Genomic DNA, 19976 nt, shown 5'->3' with positions numbered 1-19976 from the left:
AAGGGAGCTGGGGGAGGGAGACAAATACCGCTGGACAGGATCAGAACAGACAAAAGCTCCCTTTAAAGCCTGTAGTGTTTTTTACAGGCAGAGAGTGAAATGGTCTGTCAGTGCTTAACAGCGTCTCAGTGGCCATCTCCACACAGCAGAGCACCAACAGGATGAGCTCAGCTTGAGCCCACTGTGACTATATGTGATACATTAGCTGACAAGGAAAGAAAGTCAAAGTATAAACATACATCTGAGGTGGAACAGTTGTTTTTTTTTGAGGGGGGGAGGTCTGTTTGACTCTTTCTGTTGACAGATGCCATGGTCTTTTGGGGAATTACACATTTTCTGGAAAAGTAATAAGCCACTCGCTACCTCAAACTATCCAGTTAATATCTGGAAAACATGAGAAAGGTGATGAGGTTGTACTGATTAAGTTCCTCAGAGATTAACTAGTAGCTTGTGGATTCTCCCTGGGATGCTATAGTTGAAAGGCAAGCTGCTTTGGACTGTTAAAAATCCAGGAAAAAAAGAAAATACTAGATTGGTAGACAGATATTCACTGAACTTTTCCCCATGTCAGAGATTCCACCATGACCAACATCTAGCTAAAATACTTGAACAGACAAGTCAAGAGCTCTTTAAATGAGTCACATACTATCTCTTCTTGGTGTGTTTTTTATTTGAGATTCTCATGACGATTCTTATGACGAGGGGACTGCAGCTTCTGTTATCTATTTTTTACTTCTCCTCTTCTCCTCTGTAGGGGCATAAGCATTGTCAATATGCTGTAGATAAGCCAAAATTCCCAGGTGCAGCTGTGTGTGCATGGTGTGCGAGTGTGTGTGTATGCGTGGGTGCGTGGGTGCGTGCATGCAGATGGCCCACTGCTGCAGCAGCGGCAGTTCATCTTTTATCAATCAGGGTTAATTACTCACAACATGTCAGGCCAAAGCATTCCAAACAGTCGTGTCCTGCTGCGCTCTGAGGAGTGTGTCGGAGCAGGCGGCGGCACAGACAATATGGCATATCAAAGCAGACCACATCAGAGTGTGTTTATGAAAACATGATTAACCCCCTCAGTCAGCGGAGGCCAGAGTGTCGCCCTCTGCTGCAACTCCCCCACTTTGTATGACACCACTGTTGATGGATGAGTGGCAGCAGTAATGACTTGCTGTACAGCTGGTCTACTGAGAGTGACTCCATAACACATTCCTACAGCACATGTTTTGCTATGAAACCTAACTAGCATGTGAAAAGTGGCTAAAATAGAAAGATGCTGCATTGTGTTTATATTTTCTTTCAATGTACACTGTGAATACACTGTAAGACAAATGACAGTTGTGACTGCTGCTGGATGAGTAAAAATCTTCATGCTTCTTTTCAACTTGGTAGCCGATGTCTGACCAGCAGTATCATCACCGCACAGACTTTTATCTGTCGGGTGCACCTGTGTACAGTATCTGCCCCGCTGCAAGGAGGTTTTGTGGAATGTCCACTGAACACAGGGGTGAGAAAAGATAGGCGGCCTTAACGAGTCTCTTAAAAGTTGTCATTACACAACATCAATGCTCCGTTGATGATAGATCAGACATTAGTGATTCTTCACAATGTCAACAACAAGCTGAAATGGCTTTTAGATCATTTTGACATGTTATCATAAGACAGTGTATAAAGACATTATTGATAGCTTATGAGGTGGTATTTTACTATAGTATGTTACCAACTGAACTAAGGTCAGACAGAATGGGCGTATCCTAAGTGGATGAAATTTTCAAATTCTAATTATGAAGTTAAACAGAAACCACACAATCATGACCTTTTCTCTCAGATTCATTAAAACTGCTACTTTATGCCATTATTCAATGCCAGCTGCCATTTATACAGAATTCTACGACTTACTGTAAGTGCAACAAACCACATGAATTGCAATTACCGCACGAACAGTGGAATAAAGTAAAAGGATCCCATAACTGTTTAAAGAAATTAAAATTGCCTTTCATTATGGGAAACTACACCCTTCAGAGTCTGGTCAGGAACAGTATAAGGAAACATCTAATCAGTCTCTCAGCAATCACTTTTGTTAACTACAAATGGAACTTATTTCCACACAATTGCGAATAAATTAGTCATGAAACTGACCTGGAAAATGAAAGGTTGCCTCTTTGTTGCAGTTCAGGCTACGACTTCAGAAACTGTGATCCTAATCATTTTATTATGCCATGCTTCCCTCTCCTTGTACCTGTGCAGCATATTGTGGACAATGGAAAATAGCTGAGAAGCTAGATTGCAGGTCTAAGATTTGTTTTTAAATTCTAGGGCAGACAGTCATCAATAACTTTGGGAGAGGGTTAATAAGAAGAGCATGTGAGGGCTGAGTCTGTACAGGACACCCTCCACTTCAAACGCTGATGCAGAGCCAAAAATGTGGGCCTCCATTCAAGTAATCACGAGCAGCTCTACAGTACCTCACACAAAGAACAACAATAACACTGCTCAGTCCCTTCGCATGTATGTCACGTAATGAGATGTTGGCAGACAATGAGCTGCCTTCAAAGCACAGTGATTAGAATTTAAATGTAAGCCATTAAGGCAAAGGATAGCCGGAGAAGAGAGATGAGAAAGATGTGGCTTAAAGGAAACTTGGAAGTGTTCAATGAGCGGCCGGGCATCTGCTCTTCACACTCACATTTCTTTCTATGCTTTACATACGTTGCCTTAAGAGTGAGTACAGTGAGCGCACACACTTGAATGGTATCGAGCTGGACCGCAGACCTACAGATTGGAAGACACAGACCCTGTTCCATGTGTGTGAACCAGAACTTGGGTCTGAAGAGAGAAGTAGGGAATCAAGCGGCTGAGTTTCTGGTTGAAGTCTTGTTTCAGGGCCTCTCCCTGTCCTAAACCACACCAATTATCTTCCTCAGCCCCAGGAATGCACAGGAAGGGCTGCTCCCTGACCGCTGCCGAGGTGCGAACCACTCCGAGGCCTGGGTGGCAGCACCGACCTGAGCCAGCTGACTCTTATGCAGCTGTGAAAAAAACAAACAAACTCAACCTTATCTGTTACGATGCACGAGACCAGCTCAGCGGCTCCCCCTTCTACAGAACCCTTCCTTTCCCCTCCCACTCAGCGCTCCGCTCCTTGGTTTCATTTACATTTTGGAATTTAACAAAACTGGGTCAGCCAAACTGTCTGTCAGCGTGCAACATTTATTTTAGCAGGACTTTGGGATCGGGGCCAGATCTCCATCCCTTGCAGTACAACTTACAGCCTCTTATCTTGTTCTGCTCTGCATTAGGCATGAGCTGCACTCATAGCTCTGAAATGTTCCCCCCTGTACCCACATACAGTATGCTCCCCTAGCAGGCTGGACCTCCTTTACAGCAAGGCATACCAAAGATGTTTTATTTACATTCTTTCTTTATTATGCTCCAAGATGGACTAATAGACTACTGACTATTTGGTTGGTAACTAACATGAATTTCTACAGTGGATATTAGTGTTCACACTACTCATCAGATGAACAATCAACAATGACCTATGAATCCTCAATTCCTCATATCTTCTTTAGCACGTACTCTTTATCGATAGTGAGTTGTCACATAAATCAAAGAAACTTTGCATCAGACTTTTACCGATGAAAGAATCTGGTTTGGATCAGGCTAAGGCTTGTCGGAGAATCTTAAGAAAGAAATATGATTCATACAGGTTCTGCCTACACAGGTTTGAGACTGAGAAAAAAAACTATGCTGATCATACTGACTTTTCTGCAGTGAATCTAGATTGGGCAGTGGGGTGTGAAGTGTGTTTCATGACACTGTGATTACACTAAAAGCTGACAGATTTCCTTTTGGCACTGTCTGTAATCATTGCTACTGCATCCATATTTTTCATGCCCCTAGTTAGATTTTGAGTCTGTCTCCAGTAGAAAGGCAAGTTTATTACTCAGGCCAATTAAATAGCTCTTATGTGTTCTGGATTAGTGTGACATGTTCATGGGTAACGTTTCATTTGTTATTCAGCAGCCACACGTCTAATCACCCAGGCCATTAGATCCAGACTAACTACCTCAGCCAGACCAATTCCAATCACCAAGCCTTATACAGTAAAACAACAGGGGGATGCTTCCATTTTCAGACTTGAATATGCGTCTGCCAGCATTTTGACACAATTTACTGTGGGCCTGAGCCCAAATAAATTCCCCAAAGACAAACAAACAAACCTAATGGAACAATAGCATGAAGTAAGGCAGGGGAAACTCTCCAATGCTTGGCTGAGCCAGCTCTACTGGCACTAGGGCTTTAAACTACCGCAGTGCTGTACATACAGATTAGAGTGAGTTGAGCAGACTGTAGCACAGTAAAGAAAGAAGTGAAAAGGCTAAATATGTACTATCTTGTGTATCCTACAACCTTAGCTACTCTATTTTCTCTGTATTCAAAGTAGTACAAAGCTGAAAACCAAGAGGGCTACTACAGAAATCATAATTTTGCGAACATCTGATGTGCTTTTCCCGTTCCATCCAAGTGGGGAAGACTTTGGAGAATAGCAGCATGACATCCACCCCCTTGTAAAGTGAACTGAAAGATGAGCTGTGGTAAATTGTTACTGCTCTTGAGAGAATAGTGGTGTGATTCGCTCTGGTTCTGGCCAGCCATATGCTGAATTCAGTCCCAAGAAACAGTCAGCTCATAGGAATCAGCCGTAAAAGCCCACTCACATGCTGAGCGTGTAGATCCATCTGCCTGTGTGCTGCATTACTGCAAAAGATTTGTTTTTTCCAAATCATAGTTTATGTATCTTAGGCTGCAAGGTCAGAGACAATAAAATAAGAGCTGTAGAAATGAACCAAATCAAACAGTCCTCATAATATAATTGGCTTGTATACTGATTCTGATGTTACAGTAAAACAGGCTCCAGAGCGTGGTTGTAATTCCACTGCCCGCGGTTTGCTAAGGCTGAAAACATTCTCTTTTTTTTTTTCTTCAGTTGCCTATGGATGAAGGGAGAGGAAAGGGGAGGCAGAATATAGGTCAGGCAGGTGGGGTTGAATTGGGTTCAGATGCGAGCTGTCTGCTCATGTGAGGGGGATCTGAGGGGGTCTGAGGGGTCCGACACAGGAGGAGGACAGGGAGGGGAGTATCCGGTAGGAACAAGACTCCGAGCTCAAGCAAAAACACGACAAGCAGTTTAAGTTTTTCCATTCAGTTGAAGATTGAATGCCCATATTTTTTTTTGTGTCACTTTCCACTTTTCAATCGTTATCGTGTAGGTAAAATGGTTTACTGACTAAAATGACCGTGTTGTTCATGTTCATGTAGTCACGAACTGAGCCAGTGTATAAACTGCAGACTTACAGTTACATGATGGTGATTTGACTTAATAGAGAGAGGCCATGCTGGAGGTAAAGACTAAATGTTGCCAGCGGAGCAGGGTTATTAAGGGTTGTGGGGTGTGTTAGTGTTCATTTCCTAAATTTCCTCTGACTTGATGAAGTAATACCTGAAAGAAAAGCACATGTCATCCCAAAACAGACGAGGCTCAGACAGGTAAAGAGGCTGATTTATGTATGAAAATATTGGTTTCCTCTGGACTACAGAACCTCATAAGGCTGCACTGAAAATACTCCAATTACTAATTCATATTCTGTTTTTGTTGCAATCTATTTCTTTTGTTTGTTTTTGTACCTGTAGAATGACCTTTGGATCAAAAACTGCACAATAAAGCATGAATGTAAAATATAAATGAGTGCTAACAATATTTTAGTAACTGGACTCCATACAGCCATAAGTCCCAGCTTCAAACACCTGAGACAGCAAGCATCCTCCCTACTTAAGTGTCCTTGAACAAGACCCTCAATCCCTACGCTGCTCTGTAGGTGACCCTGACCCCTGACCTCTGACCTCACTATGGAGGGGACAAGCAAAAAGAGACTTACACCTTCAGGGATTTTTGTTGTTGATTTAGTACTGAATTCTATAACCGTCTACACTGTACATGGGAGATTATAGCATTATACATATTCTCTAATGGTGATAATTTCTAGTGAATTAAATTATATTGATTTTAAACTATTGATCATTTTGTTGGTGACCCCTTGGAGCTGGCAGTTTGAGAACCACTGCAAGAGACTATCATAAAAAGTAATGATAATAACAAACATACATTTGTTAGTATGTAAGTAAGTGGGTATACTATTGTAACTGGGTATACCACTGTATGCTATCTGGCTCAGCAGTACCATATCTGCCTGATCTAAATACACATATAATAACAGATAACAGATAAGGTCATAACACCCTGACCATCTGGAGTGAACCAAGTTCTCCTGACAAACAACTCCAGAGCTGCGATGTCATCGGCTGCCCAAAAAAGCATCATGCTGTGTGTATCCCAAACCATTATACATAAAGAAACACTTCCCACCTATCTGCCTTGGAAAGCAGAGGAGTGGTATTGTGTATGTGTGTGTGTGAGAGAGTGTCAGTGTGTTTCAGATTGAAAAGCTTTGCACAAAGGGGCAACAGGAGCTGTGGTTGGCGAGAGTTGCAGGAGATTGGGTGGAAAGTATGCATGTGTGACTCCCATGGGATCTCATTAGAAGCCAGGAGTTTCAGGTTCTATTGGTGCAACATGGCCATTCCTGGAGATACCCTTCTGGCTCCAAACAGTGTTTGTCCACGTGTGTGCGTGTGTGTGTGCGTGCGTGTGTGTGTGTATTTCTTGGGTCTTCCTTTTCAAATTTCCCTCATCCTAGAGGATTTACCAGAGCATTTCCACCAAGGTTGGTTTGCAGTGACTCATTTTCTCCTGCACATCATTCTTGCACGATCAAACACACAGAGGGAAATTATCACACCCATAATAACCTGCATATACATTGATATATTTGCACAGAGCAGGTCAGCACGGATCAGACAGAATGGAAATGTTTATCCAGACGATGGGCCACAGTAAGGGTCTCCCCCCTCTAGAACAGACAACCTATAACACAGCCAGACAACACAATACACACTGTTTCCAACACAGGCTGCCAACACCACTGTTAACCCAACCACGCCTGGGCTTTCACTTAGCGCACAGCGAAATGGTCAAACCAGCAAGGGGAGGAGAACTCACTTACTCTCTATTGAGTATTTCAAGAAACTGTGTCAGGGCATTTTACAGAAATGATGATCACATGGTCCGGTTTGTGTTGATTCTGAACTGAGAACAGTAAAGTAACCCCCTGTGTCATGTTGGATATTCACTAACAAGTTCATAAACTTTAACAAACTATTAGCTAATGGTGAATTAAATAACAAAAATAAGTTACTTACCATGTTATAAATTGTAACTGAGTAGTAGACCATTAGTGATGACATTTAGCTAAAAATGTATCTCATTAGCTGATTGATAAGTGAATACTTACAAGATAACATCATTACCTAATGTTAAGACATAGTTAGACCTGCATCCAGACACAAACAAATGATATATCAATTATTTGTTGATCATTATCAAGTGATGCTTAAATGCTTCACAGATTATTTATTAATGTTAATGGTACTGCTGTCACTGGTATTAGTAAAACTAATAATGTCATTAGTACATTTGGTGATAACTTCCTACAAACAGTATGTAGGTCTAACTATACATGTATTAACATTAGATAATGATGCACAAATGATGTACTAGCAATAGGAATCACATATAACATTCTAAAAAATGTCATTACTAATAATGTACTGCTCAGTTAAAAATATTTATAATATATAATAAACACTATTGACACTTAATGCATCATTAACTCATAGTTTGTTAAGGCTTATAAACTTCCATTATTCTAACGCAGCGGTTCTCAACTATATGCCATGAAAACCCAAGAGTCTGCAGGTTTTCAATCCATCCAAACACTACAGCAGCTGATTTTACTGATTAGCACACCTTCCACAGCAAATCAGTGAAATCAGTGTCTGTAGTGTTTAGTTGGAATGAAAACCTGCAGACTCTCGGGTCACACACTCTTGGCACACGGTTGATAACAACTGTTCTACAGTGTTACTGGATACTCTAGCTTGCTAAAATGCTAGATATAAAATGATATGCCAGTACATTGAAAATCGCTAGAGGGCAACTATAATTTTAACAAAAGGTTCTTCTGTATGAGGTGCACTTGTAGCTTTGTGAAAAGGGCTGTTGCACAATAAAGTTACTGCTGTGTGACACTAAAAGGCAGAGTGAGCGCTGTATTGGGAGCAGTGTTCCAGGTCCCAGACAATTTAAGAGGCAATGAAACACTTGACTAGAGCACATCTCCCTCTCCCGCTGAGCCGCTGTGAGCAGCTCCCTCTGGAAACCAGGAAGTCAAGGTGCTTTAACTTATGGCATCCTAACGGCCGTGTCATTAAAAACAGGAGATCTCACAATGGTAGCAGAGAGAGAGAGAGAGAGAGAGAGAGAGAGAGAGAGAGAGAGAGAGAGAGAGAGAGAGAGAGAGAGAGAGAGAGCGAGAGAGAGCGAGAGAGAATAAAAGAAAGGATGAGATAAAAGCACAAAATGAAATATGGGCATGACTTATTTGATACCGTAATACTTTTGGACTGTTCACAACATGACTCCCTTTTTCTGTGGAAGCAATAAATTCACGAGTATAAGTTACAGCGTGTAAGTCTGTGTATATACAATACAGCATGCAGTGAAGTATGGCCTTCTGGATATAAAGATCATTTATCCAGTGTTTAAGAATGTCTTTTCCAAGCTTGTATCCAACACATAGATTGCTTGGAGACGTGTGAAAAGAATGTTCCAATAAATTCCTACAGATGCAAAACTTCCAACTTCACTTTGGTACCAATTTTTTTTCACAGCAGCCTACAGCTGGTCAGTGTTTTGCAAACACCAAGTAATGGCATGGCCTTTGAGGACTGCAAACAGAGAAAGTGTAGCTAAAAACATAGTTTGTGCTGAGGAATGTAAATGATGAACATTTCAAAGCAAAGAGTAATCGCTTCAAGTTGACTGTAATTGGTTTGTCTTAAATCTGCCCTGTGTTGTCCCTCTCTCCCCTGCTGCTGGCTGTCCTGCTCCCATTTGCACTGTTGGAAGCATTATTCAGTAACATAATGTAGTAATATTAAGAATTTTGCAACTAATTAAAACTGTATTTTACAGTTACAACAAAAAGACAAAGTTTTTTACTTTTGTTAGAGCTCAATCCATAAATCCTAGAAATCCAATAAAAACCTTGTTATTTGCTCTTGCACCTCGTCTCCCAATTTGTGTTTGTTATAATTGGCAGGGCTTTTATTCTTACCGCAGTGCAATAGATAGAGCTTAGTGCCTTGGAACTTGTTTGGACAAGCTGTTTATTTTAAGGCTGTTGAAGCACTTACTGTATATCCTGAAAACTGATAACTTTTTAAGTGACATACTGTACCTATGCTATGTGGCATTTTTTAAAATACATAGGTTATAAAGTCTTGTCATACAGTATGATGCAAAAGCCTCTATGTTAAGAGATGGAAAAAGCAGAAAAACCTGGCAAATGACAAATTACTTTGTCTGCAAACCTAGTTTTTATTGAGTGGTTTGGCTTAAACAAAGGATTGTGTGCCCATTAATAATTGTAAGCTAGCTGCGTTGTTGATTTAAAGGAGGTCCCAAAGACCTACAGTGTAGCTTAAAACTTAATCAGAATAATTCATGGAGAAATGCTGATTAATCAATATTGAAATAAATCAATGTGAAATATAATATAATTTTACTACCATATGAGACCTCTGCAGTTTGGCAAAAGGATCTTCTTAACTACACAAATGTGTATTGCGTAACCTTCGCTCAACTGTTCACTCCATCCGTCAGACTGATGAAGAGGAAAGAAACATTGCAGAAGGTTTCTACATGAGTATTTTTTACGGTTTTCCAATGTGAAAAAGAACCTCTGTGTTCACATAATTTATGAAAATGAATGGATGCAATTGCTTGCTTTTGAGATGAATAATGAATAACTTAATATATGACTTTTTGAGTAATGAGCCCTGCATTGCCTTTTGGCTCCTGTGTGTTTGCAGCAGGGCAGAATGTCGGCCTGTGGGGGGACCAGATGGCATAGGCTCCTCTGGAAAGGTGACCTCAGACCCGTTCCCACTGAGGGGGTGATAAAGGCACACAAGCTTTCCTCTGGGCCTCCCAAGAGCCAAGTCCAGGTCTGGAAGCCCTCTGAGCCAGGTGTGAGGGGCCCGCAGAGGGGCCCCGCAGCCAGACCCAGACCCTGCCCACAGCACTGAGGGAGCACTAACTGGCCACAGACACCTCCGGGGCTTTGAGCAGAGGGAATGAAAAAACAGGAGGAAAAGAAAAGGAAAAAAGTGAGATGGCGATGTAGATTGCCGAGAGAGCTACGGCGACCGCCGTTTACAATGACGGCAAAGTTCCACAGAGCTACGGCTTACTGGGAACCTGTTCTTCATGTAAAATGCATACAGACTGGTGTGCATGTGTGACTGCGCCTTTTTCATCTACAAAAAGCCCCATAAGATTGATTTTTATTCATGAAAGAGAGCGAAACTGTTTTGTTGGGAGGTTTTTAATGCACTCCAGACAGATGGGTTCGAGGCTGCATTCCAACTTTTTCTCTGCTGGCCTTGACTTGAAATGCAGAGAGTTTACAGCGTAAACCCACAGGAGAAGTGATCAATGTTTAATACCAAAACAATTACTGCTGTTGTGCTTGGTTCTCTCTCTCCCTCTCTCTCTCTCTCTCTCTATGTGTGTGTTTCCATGTGTGAAAATTTAAGGCATCTAATTTACTCGCCTCCAGGGAATCCTTGCGACATAGCTTCTCTTGGAAGTGATTAGCAGTAAAGCAGCCAGATCTACATACATGTTTTGTTTGACCCCGTGCATGTGTGCACGCCTGTGTTCAAGCATATGGTGCGTTTGTGTCCTCGAACATATGGCCTCAAGAGGGAGGGTGATCTACACTCCACATTTCCTCAGCTGGTCAGGAGAAAATAGGTCAGGAGTTGAAACAGGTTAAGGAGGCTTTTGGAGAGCGGTAGTTTGACGTTCTCATGGTGATGATGCAGAAATACAGACGGAGAAAGGGTAGAGTCGGCAGAGATGAAGAGATAAAAAAGAATAAAAGAGTCCCAGAGAAACACACTGACACAGATATTATCAGAGCTTTTGAAGAGGTAAAGAAAGAAAAAGGGGGAGCACAATACGGAGGAGTGAAAAAATATGGGATGCGGTCCCATTATTCACAGCATGACGACACTAACAACTGTTACATGTGGTGAACTCTTTGGTTTCCGAGAGTCTGTCGGTCTCCTTCTCTGCCTTGTTTGGCCATTTAGCCACCGTGATTTATCTGTCTGAGTCAGAGACCGGGCCGAGTTCAGATGGAGCATCAAACGTTAAAGATCAGAGTCCTGCAACCACAGAATTAGTGCAGGCAGGGGTCATGTTCATTTTTAGAACCCGCAGGCAACATCGGTGTTTCCTCACAGACAGCCCCCCTTTACTCCTTGATTCATTAAATATCAGAAAAGGTCAACAGGTTGCTCAGCTTGGAAAATTAAAGAGGAAGCATGTAGGAGCATGCTGAAGGTAAATGAATAAACATGTGGTGGCGGACATCTGATTGAAATGCAAACCAAAATCATTACGGTCAATTACATTGCTAAATCACAGTGAGCTATGACTCTCTTCTTAGCAATCCTTAATGAAGTAACAGCAAAGAAGTGTCTCTGCTATGTAATTCCAAAATGTATTGAAACATTTGCCTTGATCAGACTAACAATAGTTTTATCTGACGGTGTGTATTTTTATGTGTGTGTGTATGGATGTACATTGTGTATGTTGTGTGTCTAATTGCACAAAAAATGGATGAACTCCCCAACATATTGGCTCAGGTTAATCAATACACGTGCAATAAAACGTCTTTTCACCCAAAGGCGAGGGACAATATGAGGAAAAAAGAAAGGGCGGAGGCAGAAAAAAAAAGAAGAGGAGGGGAAATTAGTTTTATGATCTGCAACATCCTGCCAGAACTTTTATTAGCCGCTTAAGCATGTGTGACCTGCCCCCTCACAGCAGGCTGTTAAATGGTAGTGACCTTGTGGCGAGAGCTGTGAACCCCCATAGTCCTCTAGTATCCCCGAACACGCCGCTCCTGCCGACCCCAACCGTAACGCAGATGATCTTTTACCTTAGCAACATGGGACAGATAAATTAACCAGCTGCTACAGTTGGCCTAATATCCGCCAGAGTATCTGCGGCACACATTTCAGTTTGTTTATGTGCCTTTAAGTGTGTGAGTGCGGGAAGGTCATCAAGCGGAATCATCAATTTACATGGCGTATGTAAACACATGTGGTTCTGGATAGGTTTATGGAAAGTGAAGTGTTGCAGGATTGATTAATAACATCCTTGATTGGCCTGTGCTGTAAATTGAGGGGTGAGAAAGCAGCGGACAGGAAAGTATGCTGTTAGTTAGTGCTGCGCTGCACTGAACATACCCCTGAGGATGTAGTTCTGGTAGTTCTGGTCGGCTTCAGCTCCCACTTTTATCAAACATGTCAGTCCTTCGGCCACCACAAACTCGTGCACCAGGTCCTTGTCATCCTGGAAAGGAGGGAGAGAGAGTATTTCAAATAGTCAGGATCCATCATACACTATAGACACAGTCAGAGAGGATATTGAAGTGGAGGCAGAGAGAGTTCTTTAATAATCAATAATAATCTGATTTTGCAGTCTACTCCACTGTCACTGCACATAAAACCATATGATCTCTGAATTTAGTATGACACTCCAGTAGATTTTGAATACAACATGATAGGCATTAATAAGCTATGAGGACTGTTTACACCAAGGCCATGAACTTTTAATTGCAAATGATAGACTGAGAATCACAGAGCATGCAGAAATAATAAGCTGTAACCTTTTCTGGATAGCACAGACAGCTCTTTCCTATTAGCCCAAGGAGAACATTTTGAATGATGAAGCATTAAACTAACTGCAAGAACTGCTGGGAGGATTTACGCTGACCTTTATAGCCAATATTTCTGAGGGAGCAAATTGTACATGTAACTATCTTGTAGACACACACAGCGGACAAATTACCCAACATGCTCAAAGCAGCAAATTTCCTGTACTCATGGCAACCCTGTGTTTTGTGCTACCTTGCATGTTGCTAAGTGCCTGTTGCTCCCTACCATTAAGAAGTCAGTCAAATGTGGAGAGGTGCTAAGACTGTGGCTTCTTTACTGTGGTGAATGGTATGGCAAAAAGCAGTGTGAGCGCACTTCACACTCTGGCTGAAGAGATAAACCCTTTTCTCACATCAACATCTTCAGCTGGAGAAATGCCATCTGTCAACTATGTGACTATATTTAACGGATAACTCAAAATGGGTGCTAGTTTGCTTTTGTGGATGGAAATACAAAGGCCGTTTGACAAGAACTCAATAAAGCTTCTCAGAGGAAACAAAAACATTACATTTTTATGTTGCACAACTCATAATATTTGGAGGGACAGCTAAGGCAACTGTAGCATTCCATAATATTAGGACACAAAACAAAATATTGGCTATAAATTAAAATCCAAAACATGTGGTGGAGAAACTCTATTTTATCACAACCCTGAAATACAGAAGACAGGCTACAGTTGCACGTTGTTGTTTCAATGTGGCTTTTATCATCCGATCACACCAAGACGTATTAAGTGACAGGTCTGAATGCACAAAAATCTGATTTTGGCTGTTCAAATCTTTGGATCTTTGAAACCAGATTGGCAAGTGGCTGCACACAATCCAGCCACAGTACAAATACAAGCAATGTAAAGAGATAGAAAGTGGGAAAAAGCAATGCTGCCACAAAAGATGCATACTACAGTAAAACAGCCATTTTCAGACCTAATGTAGACATACAGCGATGAGATCTGGTCAAAACCAATCTTTTAAATCAGATCTCATCAGTGCTAATCACATTGAAATGACAAGTGCAACCACAAAGTGTGCTGCAAATGCTGAGCTTGTATGTCAGCTTGCAGTTTGCTCAAAGGGATTCCTGTTGCTTTGGCCTCTCCACTTTATCCCAGTGTCCTAGATGACAAAACCACCTGCGTCTCTCACACCTGTCGATGACTCAGTAATTTAAGGCTAAGCAGGAGGTTTTCAGCAGGATTTAAGCATTCTGTGATACGGTCTACTGTTCAGGTGGGATAGAGAGGAAGAGAGCAATAAACACTGTAGGGTGGTCAGCACTCCTTCTCTCCCAGGAATACGTCTGAGTGCTTCCAGAACAACTTTACCAAAGATCTGTGATGGAGACTCCAGTCATTTGGCAAACACTCTGGAGATACAAGAGTGAACTCACATCGAAAGAAACAGAAGGACGGACAGCTGCTGTTAGACTCATACATGTACACTACACTACTACAATGTAAAGAAGCCATACTGATATCCGTAATTGGGATGTCATGAGAGGAGATTGAGGGAGAGATTATTTCCTAACACTGAATGATCAGTGCTTCTCTTCAGCTGACACCCATTCCCAAAGCCATTCCCATTCCATTATTGAGTGAGGTATCCTGATCTATTCTGGGCCTGTGTCAACCTCTGTTGCTCTCTTTTCCATCCAAGTGTCTCCAAGTCTGATGGTTAACCCTCCTCCTCCACACAGGCCGGCCCAGTGTGTGAAGTACTAATCCAAAACCAGACCAGAACACTGCACAGCTGCCACGGAGGCAGCGTCTTCGCAGCAACTCTGCCTCAAGAAAACATTACTGGGTCTCAGTGCTGGTGTATGTGTGTGTGTGTGCACAGATGCATGTAATGTTTGTGTGTGTGTGTGTGTGTGTGTGTGTGTGTGTGTGTGTATGCACATGAATGTTCAAAGCCCAGGAGAAAGCATGACAAGGAATATTTCATATGATTAGGATATGGAAATTTTGAAAATGTCGATGAGATCATGAGGAACAGGAATGGCGATGGAAGCCACTGAATCTTTCTAGCTGTAGTTTTAATACAGATATTCTTAAGGGGCTAGTAAGAGGTAAAGGAGGGGGGGAAATTACCTGAAAAATCTGCTTGAGGGAAAAGAGGGCTCTCCGCAGCTCCCGTCCATTTGAGTTGTAGAGTTTCTCTGCAGGGAGAGAGAAAAGGAAAAAAGGGGAAAAAATGAGCTGACTGTCACAGGTGTGGTACTTTTCCTTGTCAGTGATAAGGAAAAGTGAATATACCAAAGGGACAAGAGATTGAGATAACAGCTTCATGTGAAAATTAAAGTAACTCTCTATTGTTGTACAGAATCACTTAAGCCCACGCATTACTTATCACACATTATGTATCCATGGACTACAGATTGCTCCTTCAAAATCACTTCCTTGTGTCTAATTCACATATCATTGACAGCAATTATCCCATGTAGCTAAATGTGAAAAATATGCTGCGAGAGGAATTGTGGGAGAAAAAGAACAGTAGGAGCAACTCAAAGCACATCTGTGGAGAGTTAGAGAACACTGGACGTTTCCTGCTGACAAAGCCATAGCTGCAACTTGCCATAAAGTCAGGGCAGCAACTTCAGCCAATAGCCACCACAATGGCAAACAACTTCCATTAATCAGTTACGGAAACTCCACAGGGTACCGCAGAAAATAGACGGCAGATCCTTGTGATGGTGGCATACATTTGCTGCAGCTAGTTTGGCAATGCTTCACTGTCAGTGCTGTTTGCAGTGTCTGCCAGGGAGTGGCAGCGTTGAGCAGAGTGCTGCGTAGCTCGCTTGCCTTTTTGCTGTGTGAATTCTTTCTGACTCAGCAAAACCTGCATTGCTGCTGCAGATACAGCAACATACAGTACAGTGCTCTCTCTCTCAGCATTTTCTGCACTGACAGGAGACCTGCATGTACACAAAGAGGCAGGTATGCAGTATGCACTCTCTCCCTCTCTCTCTGTCTCTCTCTCTCTCTCACACACACACACACACACACACACACACAGGGACTACATAAAGACATGACTAGCACTTTGCCATGTGCCTCTGGTCTGTCTGTTCCCCCCCACCAAACAGCTCACTGCAGTCCTGACCGAAGAGGCAAGAAGCAGAGAGATTTATTACTGTTGGTGCATGAATGTGTGTGAGTTTCAGCTTGTATACACACACACATACACCAGAGAGAGAAACTGTAAGCACACAGAACATACTTATCCTGTGTTGTCTGCCCACCACCCATCACACAAACAGACACGCGTGCACACACACACATACACACACATGAACAAACCCCTTGTGTCCATGACCTCTTTGTCTTCATAAACAGCTGCGACTAATTCTATTCAGAAGTGTGAGAAACACACACAATCTGATGAGTGCATATGCTTGGGATTCAGAGCAACAGGCTTCTATTCATTATTGTTGTTGGCCTCCTCGGCCGTAGAGTAAATCCCTTCAGCTGATGAACAGAGGAAGAGAGAGGGGGAGAGAGAGAGAAGGAGAGGGAGAGAGAGAGAGAGAGAGAGAGAGAGAGAGAGAGAGAGAGAGAGAGAGAGAGAGAGAGAGAGAGAGAGAGAGAGAGAGAGAGAGAGAGAGAGAGAGAGAGAGAGAGGGTGTGTGTGTTGCCTGCCAGTTCTGTGGGCACACACAAGACTCTTCTAGACACTGGAACAGACAGAGAGACTAGTGGTGGTCTGATATCTTTGGGTGCCTTCCACTTATACATGCAACATTTTCACATTACACATAAAACATCAAGCACAGCAACAACCACTATACTCTGACCACTATCATGCAACATCATAAAACCCAAACCTGTAGTGTGTCGAGAAAGGACAAATCTATTAAAAATCTAGACATGAAAGGTTTTTTTTATATGCACTACGAGTCAAAAGTTTGGACACACCTGATTGAATGTATTATGTTTTTCATTATCTTAAAGCCATTTTGATCTAAAGGCTTATGCTTAAATGCTTGAAATTTGTTTCTTAGACAAATATGAAGTTGATACCTCTGTATGAATTTCTTTCCAAAGCCTTTGCCTCTCCATCAAGGCAAAGGGCGGCTACTTTAAATAATCTAAAATATAAGATAGTTTTGATTGGTTTAACACTTTTTTGGTCACTGCATAATCCCATTTGTGTTATTTCATGTCTTTACTATTATTCTAAAATGTGGAAAATAGTACAAATAAAGAAAAATGTGGTGTCCAAACTTTTGACTGGTACTATATATTTAACCTATATAGAAAAACGTCCGCACTCATGTGCACTTTGTTTCACTATATATTTAACAAACATACATTTCTCTTAATGGCCCTTCAATCCAGGTTAGTGAGACAGTGTTGAGGGAGAAACAAAGCCTGATTCAGATTCAAAGCTCTAGATTTAAACCATAGGTGAAACAGCCTGGTGCCATGTCCCAGGACACATCTAGAGAAGGTTTTGTGGGACCAGGTTGTGCTAACAGTACACACCCCATGCTCCTCTCCTTCAGAGGCAGCGGTGGGGCATCTGTAGTGCAGACAGCCTGGGACTGGGCCATATGTGGTTAAAAGGCTCACATTTGATGAAGATACACACTGAAATCAAACACCTCCCAATCCAGGCCAGCAGGCTTCCTTATCTTTAGAAGATGCCCTGTTTCAAATTTATGACTGTGATGTTACTCCATATGAGTGGAGCACAGCTTTAAATGTTAGGGGGGGGGGGGGGGGGGCACATTCCCTCTTGTGCGTTGAGTGCCATACTGTACATAGCTCAGATGGTGATCAAGATTAGTGTTGGTCTTTTACGGAAGAGTCCCAGCAAGTCACTGGCATCGACACCCACAATAAATCTGCAGAAGTCCAGAAGTATTAAGATGGGAAACAACAAGATTTTGCTGTGATGCCGATTTATGACTTTATGAATCATGGGAAAGAAATGTGACGCATTCTGTTTTGTGACTGGAAAAATACAACATGGATAAAAATATATAGATAGAACAGCACAATGTGTTTTCCCAGTGTTTCTATGCAGAAGCAATCTTAATTTTGTTCTGTCATTTTCTATCTATATAATGAAATACTTATGTATATTTTGAAGTTTCTTTCATGACCTTCATGCAGCTGGCACCACACCGCACCCCAACACAGTGTTTCTGTCATGGTCAAGGTGAGAGCTCGGGGTACTGTGGATGTTCCACACTCTGTGGAGAGGAACCAGAGCTTTCTGCTGTGGCAGGTCAGGACAGGGTCATATTCATGGCTCTGTGCCTCAGGAGGAGGATGACTCGAGAGTTTAGATTAGGGATCTCTAAACAGCCCACTTCTCTGATCACTGGAGTGGGGAGACAGAGGATGACACTGTGGGTTACTCATCACACCTTCCCCACACATAACAAAGTTGATTTGTAGTCCCACTTCAATGTTTAAACCCAGGGCTTGAATCAGTGTGCTCTTTTCCTTCCCAAACCCTTAACTACACTTCCTTCCAGACATTAAAAGGATAAGACACTAATATCTTGAGTGTGGTTGTTTAATATCAAGAGACTACCAAACAGCAGATAAATTGCATCCAGAATTTATGATTCAGCCCAGATCACAGCACCATGACAGTGATGCAGTCCTACCAGCAACTGGGCTGTAAGAGAGTTTCAACTAATCCCAGAGGGGCATGTTTTGTGTGTGTGTGTGTGTGTGTGTGTGTGTGTGTGTGTGTGTGTGCGTGCGCGTGCGTGCGTGCGTGCGTGCGAGAGAGAGAGAGAGAGAGAGAGAGAGAGGGCAGGGGGGGGCAATCAGCAATGGCATGGCATAGAAATTCCTCCATGCAGAGCTCCACTGCCATTCACACAAAGGACCTGTGCTCCTCCACTCGGCCCTGTAGACCGGACCGCAATAAAAATGTCAGAGAGTTATTCCTGCCCACCACTAAATGAAGCCCATCTGCAGGAACAGACAGTTCCTTCCCTGTCCCTGTCCACAGTCCGCACACCGACGCACCTCCCAAAGAGGCCCATCTCTAATGAGAAATAGCTCAGTGCGGATTAGTTCCATACCAGCTGGCACAGATATGTACCCTAAAAGTATGGGCCTTCTGCATTTCCCCGTTTAGGAGGGAAAATAAAGTAAAAAAGGGAGGGAATCTGGGTATTCATCTATTCAGAGGAAATGTATCTGGATCTCAACTCTCAAATCGTGTTCACCTCGAACCCTGTCTTCTCAGAGGGAACACGTCACACACTTCAAACTCAGTGGCCCGCTACATTCGTCATGGATTTCTTACTGTGCCAAGCCAAACCTGAGGCTGGTAGGATGCAGGGAGAGATGGTAGATAGTGGATATTGAGGCACTGCCACAAATTCTGGACTGCAGAGAGGCACCTATCAATTCAGACTGGAGGTGCAACAACAGCCAGAATAAAAATGGAGAACAAATTGCAGCAGCCAACCAGTTCTCCACAGCCTGACCTTGAGATTCAGACAGTACACCATTAGCAGTTCACACCACGGAGCCATCTAGTCACGCCATGTATTCTTCACAAAAGAACACAAGACACATCGAGTCCTCTATTCTCTCCCCCATCCAAAACAGCACCGTTTTCCTGTCATCTTTACATTTACCTTGGGCATTTACTGACAAGAACCTGAAAGTGAGATGACTCAACAGAGTGAAAGCTTGCCTTTGATACCTCGTATTAAAGTACCGTAGTGAGCAGCTGTTTTCTGCTCCTAAATTGCCATACATATTCACGTTTTCTCAGCTGGAATAGCTACAGGGATGTAATGGTCTCATAATTATAACAATCATAGGAGTAGTAGCGGGTGAATTCCTGTAACCGTCTGGAATCTACCCTACTACCCGGAGGAGGAGAGTGAAGAGGCAGGCCAGGAATCCATGGTTGGTCTTCCTACTACTGGGATAGACAACTTTTAGAGATATTTCTGTCCAGCGCTGCTTCAGATACCTTCTAATTCTCTGTGTGTCAATGCCAGTACACAGTATTGTTACATTCAATACCAGCTAT

At 42.5% G+C, this 19976-nt stretch overlaps 1 protein-coding gene across 1 annotated transcript in view; it reads right to left on the bottom strand.

The window, feature by feature from the left end:
- The window catches only part of fhod3b (formin homology 2 domain containing 3b), a 90379-nt gene that overhangs the window by 24229 nt on the left and 46174 nt on the right, over positions 1-19976 (bottom strand). The window contains exons 4-5 of the mRNA XM_071516050.1: positions 15053-15120; positions 12496-12601 (exon numbers count right to left, since the gene is read on the bottom strand). Coding sequence (XP_071372151.1) covers positions 12496-12601; positions 15053-15120 — 174 coding nt within the window. The remainder of the gene's footprint in view (positions 1-12495; positions 12602-15052; positions 15121-19976) is intronic.

Source organism: Centroberyx affinis, unplaced genomic scaffold (genome assembly GCF_046629955.1).
Source record: "Centroberyx affinis isolate AG114_WGS23_722 - 3 ecotype Tasmania unplaced genomic scaffold, CSIRO-AGI_Caff_v1 ptg000392l_1, whole genome shotgun sequence".
Classification (NCBI taxonomy): Eukaryota; Metazoa; Chordata; class Actinopteri; order Beryciformes; family Berycidae; genus Centroberyx; species Centroberyx affinis.
The sequence above is the reverse complement of the archived record's forward strand: the minus strand, read 5'-3'. Positions and strand labels throughout refer to the sequence as shown.